Raw genomic sequence first — 15,445 nt, forward strand, 5'->3', positions numbered from 1 at the left:
CGTTCCAATAATGGACTTCGACGCAACATAAGAAGTAAGTACTTACTCAGGGACTCTCTTGCTTTCACTGTTCCTACAGGACTGCCTTCAGGCACATCTTCATACACTGAGAAAGTATACTTGGGCCGTTCAAATTCACCAGGTGCCAGAGATGTCTGAAGAATGTGTATGGTGACTTCAGCATTAGTGACAGATGCGAGCCCGCCACCATCTCGAGCACAGACCGTCAGCAAAAGTGTGGTGGATCCCAAATGACTAAGAGCTGATGTTAAGTAAATAATCCCTGGGTAGGGGAAAGAGAAAATTAAAAACCAGAAAACATGCGGTAAATACTGATGAGCAGTAGTAACACCTGATCGGTTAATGCTACCGTGATGGGTAATTTTATGTGTCCCCTTGACAGGGCCATGATGTGCCCAAATAGTTGGTAAAACATTATGCTGCATGTTTCTGCAAGGGTGTTTTTGGGCGAGATTCACCCAAATGGGTAGGCTGAGTCAAGCGTATTAGCCTCCCTACTGTGGGTGGGCCTCATCCAATCAGTTGAAGGCGTGACTAGAACAAAAGGGCTGGCTCTCCCCCCAAGTAAGGGAGAGTCCTCCTGCCAGACTGTCTTTGACTTGGGACACTGGTTTTTTTCCCTTCCTCTGGAATTGAACTGAAACATCTTGGCTCTTCCTGAGTCTTGACACTGCCAGTCTTCAGCCTGGAGCTACACCATTGGTTCTCTGGGTCTTGAGTTTATCAACTCCCCTGCAGATCTCGGGGCCTGTCAATCTCCATAACACATGACTAATTCCTTACAATAAATCTCTTTATATTCATCTCTAAGTGTTTTTATATTTATATATCTCCTATTGGTTCCATTTCTCTGGAGAACCTTAATACATCTATTTTCCAACCAAAGAACTTGAGCATATTTGCAAAATGATGGCCCAAATTCTGTCAAGTAAGTAGTACTTCCTAGACCTTAACATTAGACATCTTGGAAGTATATCAATTCACCAGAAAAACATAAACCGTTGCCTTTGTTAGGCCTTACTACCATATCAGCACCCCTGGACGATGGACTAGCAGAGTACAGCCCGTAATCCCATCCAGTCACAATCTACCCAGGCACCAGAACCCTAAGCCCACAGATGAAAGTAAAGTTTTATCTTCTGGAGTATTTACCATCTGTCCTGAATGAGACCATGGAGGGCAGCTCTCTTTTTCAAGGAACTCCATTCTTTTTGTTGATGAGAGGGTATAATATCAATGGCTATGGATAGGAAAACTTCAAGAAATGTTAAAACCATGGAGATAAGTTAGGCTTATACACAGAGTGTCTGTGAGAGGAGAAGGTCTTAATGGGTAAGTTGGGGAGAGATCCAGTAATTCTGAGCAAATCAATCGTTTAATATTGTGAACACCACCCACTGGTGTGTTAGTGTGGAAACGAAAATAGATCTAACACAGCCAGCTTAAGAAAATAAAAAATTAGTTGTGTTTAACAAAAAAGAAAAACACATAAACTTTTAAATGAATTTACATACAAATAAATGTGGCTGAACTGTATGGAATCTATCACAACACTATTGGCCATAAGTATTAGTTAAATGAAGGACTACTGCAGTTTTGCCAGTTTATGAGAAGCCGGCAAAAACATCAGAATTAACAGTTTTCTAGGCATAAAAATGGCAACACCCATTCAGTTTCTTTTTTTTTAAAGTCAGATCTGTCCTCTTATAACTCCAATTCCTCATTCCTACTTCCATTAGAAATTTAGTAAGCCTGTCTTATTTCTCCTTGGCAAACACATCATCAATAACCAAAGCCAAATATCTCGTCAGACCTGCTCCAGGCACAACATCCCCATTTTCTTATCTGACATGATTTTATGTCATTTCACTTGCAGTTCCTTTCTCCTGAACGCTCTCCAAGTTGATCCGAGAACACATGCTTCCAGATACAATCTAACTATAACGAAGAAGAGTATAAACACGCTTTTTGGAAAACTTATAAAACACTAATGTAACCAAGTGTTATCACACCCACTTTTAGCAGCCATGTTCAAATTGGGGTTCACACTGATTTGCTGGTCCACCAAAGCAGTCAATACTTTTCGCACTAATTTCTAAGTCAGATCTTTCCCTTCTGTTACTGATTAGCTTCAAAAGTTCTTTCTTATTAAAAAGTCTATGCTTGATTAAAAAATAAAACTCAATGCAAAAGTGTCTGTCTACAGAAGAAAATGAAAAGTCTCTCTACCCCAATTAACCCCCACTCCCTGGGTATATAGTCTTCCAGAGTTAACTCAGTTTTAATTATTGAGACATTTTTAAGGGTTTTATTTTCCACTCTTGATGATTATGACAATGAAAAGGTTAATGCCTGCCTCAACTAGACCACAAGCTGGCCTTCTTGCCTTCAGACTGACCCCTTCTAAACTGTTTTTCAAACTTGTTTTAGGATTGTCTCCCTAAAATCCAAATCTCGACCTCTCAGCGCTTCCCCCAGTTTTCAGAGGAAGTTCAAATGCCTTATTATAATAACCAAGCCACTCAATTAGCACTTTTCCACCTCTGTGGCCCCATCCCACCACACTGTCTATACAGGACCTTTTGCTCTTGGCACAATGAACTCTTTCTAATTTCCAGGATAGATCTTGTTCTTTTCCCTTTGAATTGCTGCATCCCTTTCCTGAAATAACCTCTTCATCTTTTCTGACAATGATTTCTACTCATGTTTTAAAGCACAGCTCAAGTTTCACCTGGTGCAGGTGGCCTTCTCTTACCTTCCATTCTGCTTCAGAGAGCACTCTTCCAGGATCCCACAGTGGCCTGAGTACACGTGCCTACCATACATTTACCACATTGAACTTCAATAGTTTTTGTCTTTCTGATTGCTCATTCACTCATTCCTTAATTTACTCCATGGTTTTTAAGTAAAGTCAAAAGTGAACATTTTGAAAATATATAAACAACAATTTAGTATACATAACTGAAGAGTTCTGTCACGAAGATGAAAAAATACAAGTAAACCAGAAGTTAGGGTAGCGGTGCATAAGGACAGATAACTCAGATAAGAAAGAATAAGTATGAATAAATATGATAATGCTCAAACTCATTAAAAATATCAGAAATGCAAAATAAAAACAACTACCTCTCGTTTTCACCTCCAATGTTGCTAAAACTTTTAAGCGATATTATGCAGGGTTAATAAAGAATGTGGTATTGACGTGCACTGTCCAAAAGGCACAGTGTACGTGCCTTGTTTATCTAACAGTAAGTTGTTCATATTCAAAAGCTAGGCATCTACCCTGTACTTACATAGGTGCTCTGAAATACGTGGACAGGGTGTCCTTTGCAATACTGTAAATGACTTTAATATCCATCAAGAAAAAGAATAAACATTTAAGTCAACTGTGGTATACTAATACAAGAAGAATACAATGTAGCACCCAAAATGAATAAAGGAAATATACATATTTTCATCCAAAAAGATTTTACATGCTATATTTTATATGAAAAATGAGTTGTAAAAATGAATTTACAGTATAATCCTGTATGTCAAAAATTTTTCTATTCCTTAAACATTTAAAAAATGATAGTATGTCTCTACTGTAAAAAATTTCATGAGGTTAAATGAGAATTTAGATTACAGAACAATATGTAAACTATAATCATAAACACTAATGCATACACATACACAAAGAAATATGCACACTGGAAAATATGGAAGGATCTGAACAACTATAAAGTGAGCTCATTTCTGTGGGTTGAAATTATGGGACAGCTCACTTTATACTTGTTACATTACTATAGTTTTAATGAGCATATGTGCTATGGACTGAATTGTATCCACCCAAAATCCTATATGTTGAAGGCCTAACCCCCAGCATGGCTATTTTTGGAGCAAGGAAGTAATTAAGGTTAAATGAGGTCATAAGGGTGGATCCCTGATCCTACAGGATTAGTGTCTTTATACAAGGAGACACCAGAGAGCTCGCTGTCTCTCCATCATGTCAGAACACAAGAACCCTCACCAGGAACTAAATCAGCCAGGACCTTGATTTCAGACTCCCAGCCTCTAGAACACTGAGAAATAAATGTCTGTTGTTTAAAACACTCGGTCTGTAGTATTTTGTCATAGTAGCCCAAGTTAAGGCAATATGTTAACTTTGTAATTAGAAATTATATTTATATTAAAGATATTCATAAAAAGAAGATATGTTTATTACAAAATATTATACTACCTCTGTTTATAGCTTGTATACTTGCATACTATAATGAAGATTTAGATTGGACATTAAAATGTGCATTTTAAAATAACTGCACAAAAGTCTTTTTAAAAAAAATAGGATTCTTATTAGGTAGAAAGCTTCAGGGATGTGCAACAATGGAAATGTCAGGGCCAGCAAATGAAGATATTTAGGAAAGCTGTATTCAATTAAATGAATCCCTGAGGTTGAGATAAACATGCTCTGTAGAAATTATCTGTATGAAACTGTTGGAACATGTGATTCCCAGATACAAACAAAAATAATGTTGCCAATGTTCAAATTACTAGCAGGATGGACCCCAACAAAATATAGTAAATTGTGAAATCTAATAAAATAAATATCTGTACTATATTCACTCTGCTATTGCAAAGCATTATCTCTGGTGAGAATCATCTAGTGTTTAATCATCCCCATCTCCAAATTCCCAAACTGGCATTTTAAATGGAGATAATTTAACAATGAGGTTTGGGGTCTCAATGATTTGATAATGGGACCAAGAAGCAACACGTAAGTTATATGTTATTTTTATTATTTTATTCTTGATGCCACACAGAATGTTATTCTGGCTAGCAAAATTAATTTTCTTGTTTTTAAACAAAATTTCATTGATGAACATCCATCTCATTTGTCACACTACAGGTTCTCAACAAATTTGAAGGAAAGAAAAAGGGAAGAGAAAGGGAGACACGGCGGCAAATTCAGACCGTTGTACAAATGTAACCTTGTCAAGAACCTTCACACTTAAGAAACATGTACAGACTGATCAGTAGCTAAATGCCAACGAAGTCGACTAGTAAGAACTGGCAGTTACAGGTGAGCATGAAAGTTCTATGTAAACAGCGAAGCACTATACAATGTCAGCTCTTGTAATGAGGGCTTAGCTTAGAGCCTTGCATACAGCAGCCATTCACAGAAATAAATTCATGTGGGGCAGGGGCAGAAGACCTACTTCCCAAAGGGAAGAGCCTTATTGAGAAAAAAAAAATTTTTTTCAAGCCTTTTAAGTCAACACCATATAAGTGCCTAACTGTACAAGGTAAATCCTTCTAATTTTAGTTTTTCACTAGGTTTCAAAAAGAAAATACCCATTATCTTATTCTTCCAGGTATCATTTCACAGAAGTCTCAGAAGTATGGCCATTACTCTAGGGTGCCTGCCTTAAGATAGTTTACACACACACACACACACGTACATGTATATATGTATATATACATGTACATGCATATTTATATATACCTACACATACTTGTACTGTGTATATATTGATATACATAATTTGTATATATGTATGTATATAAAATATATAAATACTGATCTACTCAAAACTCCTCTGTAATGATACAATGGTAAATTTTGCAAGAACAGGAAATCTGTTCATCAATGCCGAGCTCCAAGTACTGTCTCCATACCATCATAAACTGCACTCACTTCCGTGAATGCCCAGATTAGTCACCTAAATCTATCATGGATTTACCTTTCTCATCTATAAATTAGGATGATGATAACTCCCCCAGCAATCTCAGACACAGCTAGTTACTCTCTGCAAATGTTCAATTCTTATATTAACTATTTCCAAAAGCCCCCAAATTTAGGATTTCTAAAAATTTTTCACAGCATTTTTACTAAACGAAAGCATGACACTCCACTAAGAACAACCACCTGAAGGAAAAAAACACAACTGGTAAATGCACTTGTCTTTGAACGTGCACAGCTCTGCTACACTGACCCAAAAGTCTCTGACCGAAAGACCTGAAGGCTGCTGGGTCATGTACCAGGATATAGATGTGCATCTTCACGTCCTCTTTTGTGTATTTAAATACATGGCAAGTACTCATTTCCATCAGGAACCAATCAGCAGAACAGAAACCACACCAGGAATTTCAGAGACTATTTAATTAAAGGAACTGATTACTCCTGTATGGGAAGCTAAAGGCATAAGAAGGGAAGGATGAGTAGTATCGCAGGAGGCAGTGGGCTTCTCCAGGGCTGCAGGGACAGTGAGGAAGAAGCAGTGGTACTACTTCTACCACAAGAAAGAGGAAGATGAGATGCAGGACTGGAGTTCTGGAGTGGAGCTGCACGAATGGTACCCAGTGCCCCAGGGTGTCTCCTTGCAGGTAACATTCAAGTGTCTGAGGGAGTAACTCACAGCTGGTGTTCAAATCTTCAAAGGCAAAGCCAGTAGGTGCTCAGATCGCCTTTGAGAAGGCACAGTGAGGGTGGTGCTTACCACACCAGGGGATACCGCAAGGCCAGTGCGGCTGATGGTGGCACTTCTGAGGGGAATGTATTCTGTACAGGAAAGTGAGGAGCCGATAATTAGATAGAGAAGTGATGCTTTGGAATAAAGAGAGACAAAGATAAAATCTTACAGCAGCAACAAGAGAAGAAAGACTGAGAACCCACAAAGGCATAATTCGTTGACAACAAATGTCTCAACGGCAACAACAGAAGTCAGAAATTAATGAAGTAATATTGTGAAAGTTACAGAAGAAAGCAACTGCCTACCTAGAATTTTCTGCTCAGATAAGCTATTTTAAGGGGTGAATATTGGATCAGTCAGGGTTCTCCACAGAAGCAAAATGAATAGTTGAAATAGATAGAGATAGCGACGAGAGAGACATAGATGGGGGGAGAGAAGATAGACAAGGAAAGAGAAGGGGAGAGAGAGAGGAGGGAAAGAGAAGAGAGAGAGTATTTTAAGGAACTGGCTCATTTCAGGGATGACAAGTCTGGAATTTGTAGGGCTGGCTGGAAGGCTAGAAATTCCTGCAGGAGTCAATGTCACAGACTTGAGTTGGAAAGCAGTCTAAAAAGTAAAATTACTTCTCCCTGGGGGGACATCAGTCTTTTCTCTTAAGGCCTTCAACTGATCAGACAAGAACTCACCTTATGGAAGATTATTTGCTTTACCCAAATACCACCCAGTTAAATGTTACTCACATCTAAAAGACACCTTCACAGCAACATCTAGACTGGTGTTTCACCAAAAACTAGGTACCATAGCCTAGCCAAGTTGACACATAAAATTAACTATCACAAGCATAAAATAAGACCGAGACAGATAGAGAATTTACCTCTTACAAACCATCCCTGAAAGAATCACTAAAGGGAACAACTGTTTTCTGATACTAAATACACTGACCAACCCTTCCCCTGAAAGCAGGTGCTGCAAAAAATATAAAAACATATCCTCTTAAATATATATATAAAAAAAAAACTGACAGTAAAGAAGGTAAAAAATTAAGTGATGTCAGGAACCCAGAGCACATGCAGCATAGTGAATTCAGCTTTGGCCTTCAGAGTATTTACCAAACCCTAGTGTCCTTGAACTTTTCTTTTAATGGCTTTGCAGAACTCAGGGGGCAAAAGACAAGACCGGGGCCTTTGGGGATGGGAGCAGGTTGGAGAGGGAGAGTCTTGCAGGAGTTCCACCAGTAAAATTAGATCCACAAAGCTTTCAGTGTAAGAGGGAAGCAAAACTAAACCCCTGCCTCCCCAGTGAAAATTTATGACTTGAAACCTGGTGCTGAACAGAAGGTTAAAATTTTCCTCTGAGAATTCTTAAACATAAGCCAACCTTCACACTAGCTTGTAGCCTGTATTCACAATATAGAATGATGTGAAATTTTTCAAGTCAAGAATTTAGTTTTAAACAATGTAGACTGGTACTTCCAGAGAGCACTTGGGCCAGGGAAGCACAAACACTTTCCCCATCTTCATCCTCAGGGTTCAAAGAATTCTCTCAAATAAAGATCCAAGCTCACAGTAGAAAATCACACAACATATGAGGAAATATGTTAACATGAGTGAGACTCAGAACTAATGGCAGATTTGGACTGGGAAAGACTTCAGAATGGACAAAATACTCTAGTTAAAAGGCAGAAATTACTCAACCATATGCAGTTTAGAAGAGACACAACCAAAACCAAAAGATACGGGCAGGATGTGAGTGAAAGATGGGCCTCCAACCTCACGCCCCTTGCCTCCTACAGCCTATCTGATCCATGATGGCCTCTTGCTCTGGACTCTCTCCTTTGATTATGTTATAGCCTTCTTTTTGCCTTTCCTAACAATTCCTTGGATTTCAACCATAGTCCCTCCTACTGCTCAGACCTCTAAGCATTTCTCTGGTTTAAATACTAGGCTCTTCTTCTAGTCTCTGAAGGATCTCAAAGGGTGTCCTTGGACTACATGCATCAAAATCCCCTTGGCTACTTGTAAAAACAAAGATTTTCAGGTTCTTACCTAGATATTCTGATTTCTAGAAAGATTATAGAAGGGATGAAGGATGCCGGAACTGAATTTCTAACAATCTCTACCAATAATTCTTAATGCATTCTAAAGTTTGAAGACCACTGCTATATATTATTTCCATCAAAATATTCATGTTTTGTGACTTCAATAGTTACTTTATCCTAGTATCTCCCCGTGTCCTCTCACCTGAATTAAGTTCTGCGCTTCTTTCCCTCGGGTATCTGTCAATTTGACATCAGTTGGATCATTGATCTCTCTCTTTATTTTTATTTTTTGGCTCTGTTGGGTCTTTGTTGTTGCAGGTGGGCTTTCTCTAGTTGTGGCGAGAAGGGTCTAGTCTTCGTTGTGGTGCATGGGCTTCTCACTGCGGTGGCCTCTCTTGTTGTGGAGCATGGGATCTAGGTGTAAAGGCTTCAGTAGTTGCAGCATGCAGGCTCTGTAGTTGTGGCTCTAGGGCTCTAGGGCACTCGGGCTTCAGTAGTTGTGGTGCTCAGGCTCAGTAGTTGTGATGCATGGGCTTAGCTGCTCCATGGCATGTAGAATCCTCCTGGACCAGGGCTCGAACCTGTGTCCCCTGCATTGGCAGGCGGATCCTTGACCACTGCCCCACCAGGGAAGTCCCCATCAATTATTTAGGTAAAATTAAGGAATTATGTGTGACTCATTCTCTTTCATTAATAAATCAGTCACCATTCCTATAACATTTTCCTCTTAAAATATTCTCATATTAGTTCCTCTCTATTTTTATTACCATCTCCTTATTACAAATTTCATTCCTTTACCCCTGGTTATAATAATAATAGTACATTGTTATACACTTTCTGTTAATTAATATATATATTCCTTGTTCAAATTTTCTAGTCTTTTAATCTACCTAGCACACTACTCCCAGGGTAATTTTCTAAAATGTCAGCATGACACACTGGTGCTCAAAACCCTTATATCATTCCTTATTTCCTCTAATAAACAAGTTTAAACTTCTTTGTCATGCTTCTAAATTCTTTCATAAACCACCCCCACTCAGTATAGTTCTGGATCATTCTGTAGTCCTACTCTCCACCTCAGACACCATCATCTCGTGCTATCATAAATATGTGTAACAAGTAAGATAACAAAACACAATTCACAGGAAGCAATCATAGAGCGCTTTTATTCTTTCCTCCTATTTTAATTTATTTCATATGGCCACCTGTTCTTCTCTTGCCCCTACGTGAAAATTCACGAAACTCCTACCACCTCCACAATCACTAGCGACAAATTAAAATTCTGTTACTTTAAGTCACAAAACTCTCTCAATTTAATAACTAGAATGTAAATGCCCATAGAATAATCAAAAGTCTAAACTTGAGTTAAAGTTCAGGTGGGGAAAAGAATCTGAAAAAGAATGAATATATGTATATGTATAACTGAATCACTATGCTCTACCCCTGAAACTGACACAGGATTGTAAACCGACTATACTCTAATAAAATTAAAAAGGAAGGAAAAGAGGGAGGGAAGGAGGGAGGAAGGAAGGAAGGAAGGAAGGAAGGAAGGGAGGAAGGAGTAGCTATAAGGCAAAAAAAAAGGTCAGGTGGGGCCCATGCTGTAGGTCAGAAGTCATTGGCTGCTTCTCTCTTTCCTCATCTAGCTGTCCTCCTCCTCCTCATCTTGCTAATAAGAGTTTCTGAACCATCTACGTGCATCTAGGGGGAAGGAGGGGACAGGAGAAGATTGGGAACATTCTCACTGGACCGGCACCATCGTGATGATGGAGTGTCGGTGCTCTTCTGCCTGGGCAGTTTTTTAAAAACCACTTTCTTTTTCTTTTTTTTTTTAAAGAACTTTAATTGAGATATAATTGACATACAATAAACTGCATATATTTAAAGTGTACAATTTGATATTTTTTCTTATTAGTAATGTATATATGGCAATCTCAATCTCCCAATTCATCCCACTCCCCGCCGCCTGCTTTCCCCACTTGGTGTCCATATGTTTGTTCTCTACATCTGTCTATTTCTGCCTTGCAAACCAGTTGACTTGTACCACTTTTCTATATTCTGCATGTATGTGTTAATATACAATATTTGTTAAAAACCACTTTCTATTACTAGTGTTTTCATGGCTTTGTTTTGGGGAAAGCCTCCATCTTCTAATCTGAGGCTGCCCTAACACACACGACCACAGCCCTCTTCAGACTGTTCACTTACTGCTTCTCTGTCTTCTGAAAAGCTGGCAACCCTCAGACCTCTCCCTCTGGCCGTGGTGGGCAGGACCTAAAACAACTCCATACCAGCTGCCTCCACCACAGGGGACCACGCCTGGGAGACGCCAGTCAGTGCTCTTTGCCCCACAGACTCCTGGAGCAGTTTGTCTTCACCCTAGAACCCCCTCCTGTATTCTGCTGTCAGTCATCCCTGCTCTCAATTTTTCAGGTGAGAGAGACTTGAGTCTATTAGCCCCGAACTGCAGGGATGAACACTCAGTTCTCTGGTACAGTGCCGGTACCTCACCTGGGCGGAACCCACAAATCCACAGCAGCTCTCTCCAACTTATCAACCCTTTTATCTCCAATTTAGCAACCTTTTGTACTTCTGACCAGGTGGGTAGAGTTCAGAAGAATAACCAAACTGGTTTCCAGGTCCCTCCTCTGCAAACCCTGCATACAGTCTAGCACCCCTCTGGAATGTACAGTTTATTGTATATCTTAGTGGCTCAGCCCAAACTTCCATTTTCATTTCTTGTTGCTAACTTACAAACCTCCCTCTCCACGTCTTCGTTTATATGGTTCGCGTCTCCTGAATCACCATTGTTCCTCCCCCGCTTGCTGATCCAAATCTGAGCCCTCCTGTGAGGTTAGCTGAAGTTCCATGGTCCATGGGCCTTTTCCCCAACTACTCTAGATTTTCCCGAGCTCTCTTCTGAAGGCCTGCGTTCTCTGTGGTCAGGATGTCGTCAAGACATGGAGTTTACTCTTAGCATTTCTGTTTCAGGGAAGACGACTGCAAAGTCACCTTAATGAGATATGAGATGGTGAGACTCTATGACCTACACACCTGATTGTATCTGAAATGTATCTTTTAAAATGTGCTAACCCAGAGGGTAGCCAGTGAATCCAGAAAAAGTAGGAAAAAGAGAGGTAAATGTTAGGCACACATATCAGGTCCAGGCCGTAAAAGAGAAGTGGGAACAGCCTTCAAGTATTTCCCTCCCAACGAACAGCAGAGTAACGCAGAATGCTGGGAGTCAGCAGCCGTCACAATTTTGCTCTACTGGCAAGAGCATCCTTATTATGGAGAAGATCCATCAGGTTATTTTCATCTGGTACCGCTAAACATTTGCATTATCTCATTCCCTTCTTTAAAAATCAATGCTTATCTGTAAACTTTCCCGGACTGTTTTGGCTTTCTCCATAGTGTGCAGAGAAGGCAGGCTGGACACGAAGCCTTAAGAATTCAGTTCCTATGGCAGTTATGGTTTTACACTATAACCTGATAATTGGAATTCAGTTTGATACATCAATAGAAAGAGCTTGCTTAATGTAAGTCTGAAGATGAAATAATTTAAGTATGGAATGCCCTCTATTGAAGAGTCTTAGGAGCCAGACAGCTGGGCTTCTTTCGGTCAAATAACTATTTTACTGTGTGTGGCCATATTCTCAATATTTAACCTTCAGAATGTAATTATTGAGTCTCTGGCTTTCTTCTATATGTTTTTTTTTTCTATATTTTCACATATGTTTCTATAGATTTCTGTACTCTGGTCTGGGCTGAGTATCTATTTCTTTTCCAGGATTAAACTTTAAAAAATTATTGTAATTTCATAATATGATTTTGTAATTTATTTATTATTGAGATATAATTGACTATGTGCTATTGCATTAGTTTTAGGTGTACAACATAATGATTGATAAGTGCATGTATTGTGAAATGACTACCAGAATAAATGTAGTTAACATCTATTGCCACACATATTTGTAAACTTTTTTCTTGTAATAAGAACTTTTATGATGTATTCTCTTAGCAACTTTCAAATATAGAATGTAATACTGTTAACTACAGTCAACATGCTGGATATTACAGCCCCCAGGATTTATTTATCATGTAGCTGGAAGTTTGTACCATTTGACCCCCTTCACCCATTTCACCTGCCCCACCCACCCCCACCTCTGGCACCCATGGATCTCTTCTCTGTATATGGTATGTACTCTTATTGTCAACTCAGCTGGACTATAAGCTTTCTTGAGGTAACAACTCCATCTCATTCTTTCCCTTTTTATATCAACAACCATTTATTGTGTACCATCTATATTCCAAGAAATGTACTACTAACTGGAAAGGTGGTAGGGAGCAGGCACAGACATTAATCATACAATCACAAAAGATGTAATTATCATATAAAGAGAAGCTGTGCTAGGATATAAACTGGACACCTGATTTAATGTGCTTGGGTCAGAAAACACCTCCATGAAAAGGTGGCCTATAACCTGAGCTCTGAAGGATAATTTAAGCCCTTAACTAGTGGGGGAAGAGAAGAGGTTAGAGAGTTATCAAAGGTTCTGGGCAGTTGCAGCACAATTTACAGTAGCCAGGTCATGGAAGCAACCTAAATGTCCATCAACAGATGAACGGATAAAAAAGATGTGGTAGCTATATACAACGGAATATTACTCGACCATAAAAAGGAATGAAATTGGGACATTTGCAGAGACATGGATGGACCTAGGGACTGTCATACAGAGTGAAGTGAGTCAGAAAGAGAAAAACAAATATCATATATTAACGCACATATGCAGAATCTAGAAAAATGGTACAGATCAACTGGTTTGCAAGGCAGAAATAGAGACCCAAATGTAGAGAACAAACATATGGACACCAAGGTGGGGAAAGGAGGGGGTGGGGGAGGTGGAGATGAATTGGGAGATTGTGATTGCCATATGTACATTGCTAATAAGAAAAAATATCAAATTGTACAATTTAAATATATGCAGTTTATTGCATGTCAATTATATTTCAATAAAAGCTCTTAAAAAAAAAGGTTCTGGGCAGAAGGAAAAATATGTGACGTGCCTAAAGAGGGAAGCATGGCGGGCTCAGGGAAAGGAGGAAGAAGGCGGGGGAGGAAGAGAAACAGAAGAAATAGCAGCTGCTGTAAGGAAAGAGCACAAAGATTAAGGAGAATTATTGGAGCTGAGGCCACAGGGGGAAGGAGGGCAGGTCATTAAGGGACAGGGAGACCATAACAAAGACTTGGTCTTTGGCTGAAAAGCCATGGAAAGTCATCGAAAGATTCTAGGCAGGGAGGTGGAGATAACCAAACCCGTCTTTCCATATTTGAAGGAGCTCCAATTCATGCCTATACATATGAATTTTACTAGGCTTCTTCTGAGGCAACGACTACTTTTTTGGCTTTCAAAGCCACTTTGTGTGGTGAAACAGCCTCTACTAGAGACAGGAAGAAGCTAGGAAGTTTCTTTGAATGAACAGTCACCACTTAGAAAAAAGAGAATATTAAGATTAAATTTGTCTTTCTATATGCTGAATATTTCAAAACATTCACTTTTAAAAACATTCACGTATAAAGGGGAGCTAGACAACTGATTTACTTGAATTCAACATTCTTAAATAGACTGAGCTGTCTACTAAAAGCTGATGGGCCATAAAATGTAGCTCTATAAAATACATACATATATATATAATATGCATATTTATATATATATAATAAATAAGAAAACTAGGTAAAATCAATAGCTCTCTGTACCTGTATATTTGCCAATTTAAAATTTATGACATTATATTTTAATACTTTTAAGTACAAAGTGATTAACTCTCATTTTTTTTTCATGATTTCAAATTTCTTTAGGGACATTGTATAGAAGGTGTATATAAACAAATAATTTGTAATGCTTTGTACTAGTACATAGCTCTAGGAGTGTTTTTTTCTTTTAAGCTTTTTATTGGAATATAATTCCTTTATGCTTTTGTACCAGATTTTGAGGTACACCAAAGTGAATCAGCTGGATTTATACATTTATCCCCATATCCCCTCCCTCCCGCGACTCCCCCCCCACCCTCCCTGTCCTGGTCCTCTAAGGCATCATCCATCATGGAGTTGATCTCCCTTTGGTATACAGCAACTTCCCACTAGCTACCTATTTTACACTTGGTAGTGTATATATGTCTATGCTACTCTCTCACTTCGTCCCAGCTTCCCCTTCGCCCCCCGCGCCACCAACCCCCTGTCCTCCAGTCCATTCTCTGCATTTGCATCCTTATTCTTGCCCTGTCACAGGGTACATCAGTACCCTTTTTTTTTTCTTTTAGATTCCGTATATATGAGTTAGCATACAATATTTGATTTTCTTTTTCTGGCTTACTTCACTCTGTATGACAGACTTTAGGTCTATCCACCTCATGACATATAGCTCCATCTCATCCTTTTTTATGGCTGAGTAATATTCCATTGTATATATATGCCACATCTTCTTGATCCATTCATCTGTTGATGGGCATGTAGGTTGCTTCCATGTCCTGGCTATTGTAAATAGTGCTGCAATGAACATTATGGTACATGTTTCTTTTTGGATTATGGTGTTCTCTGGGAATATGCCCAGTAGTGGGATTGCTGGGTCATATGGTAGTTCCATTTTCAGTTTTTTGAGGAACCTCCAAACAGTTTTCCATAGTGGCTGTACCAACTTACATTCCCACCAACAGTGCAGGAGAGTTCCCTTTTCTCCACACCCTATTCAACATTTGTTGTTTCCAGATTTTGGGATGATGGCCATTCTGATCGGTGTGGCTGATACCTCATTGTGGCTTTGACTTGCATTTCTCTAATGATTCGTGATGTTGAGCATCTTTTCATGTGTTTGTTGGCCTTCTGTATGTCTTCTTTGGAGAAATGTCTATTTAGGTCTTCCGCCCATTTGTGGATTGGGTC

General features: G+C 39.1%; 1 protein-coding gene across 2 annotated transcripts in view; it reads right to left on the reverse strand.

Annotated features, from left to right (window-relative positions):
* The window catches only part of DCHS2 (dachsous cadherin-related 2), a 279,417-nt gene that overhangs the window by 110,706 nt on the left and 153,266 nt on the right, over window positions 1-15,445 (reverse strand). For both annotated transcript variants that reach the window (XM_057727664.1, XM_057727665.1), the window contains exon 4: window positions 47-283. In XM_057727664.1, coding sequence (XP_057583647.1) covers window positions 47-283 — 237 coding nt within the window. The remainder of the gene's footprint in view (window positions 1-46; window positions 284-15,445) is intronic.

This window comes from Hippopotamus amphibius, chromosome 3 (assembly GCF_030028045.1).
Source record: "Hippopotamus amphibius kiboko isolate mHipAmp2 chromosome 3, mHipAmp2.hap2, whole genome shotgun sequence".
In the NCBI taxonomy this organism is placed as follows: domain Eukaryota; kingdom Metazoa; phylum Chordata; class Mammalia; order Artiodactyla; family Hippopotamidae; genus Hippopotamus; species Hippopotamus amphibius.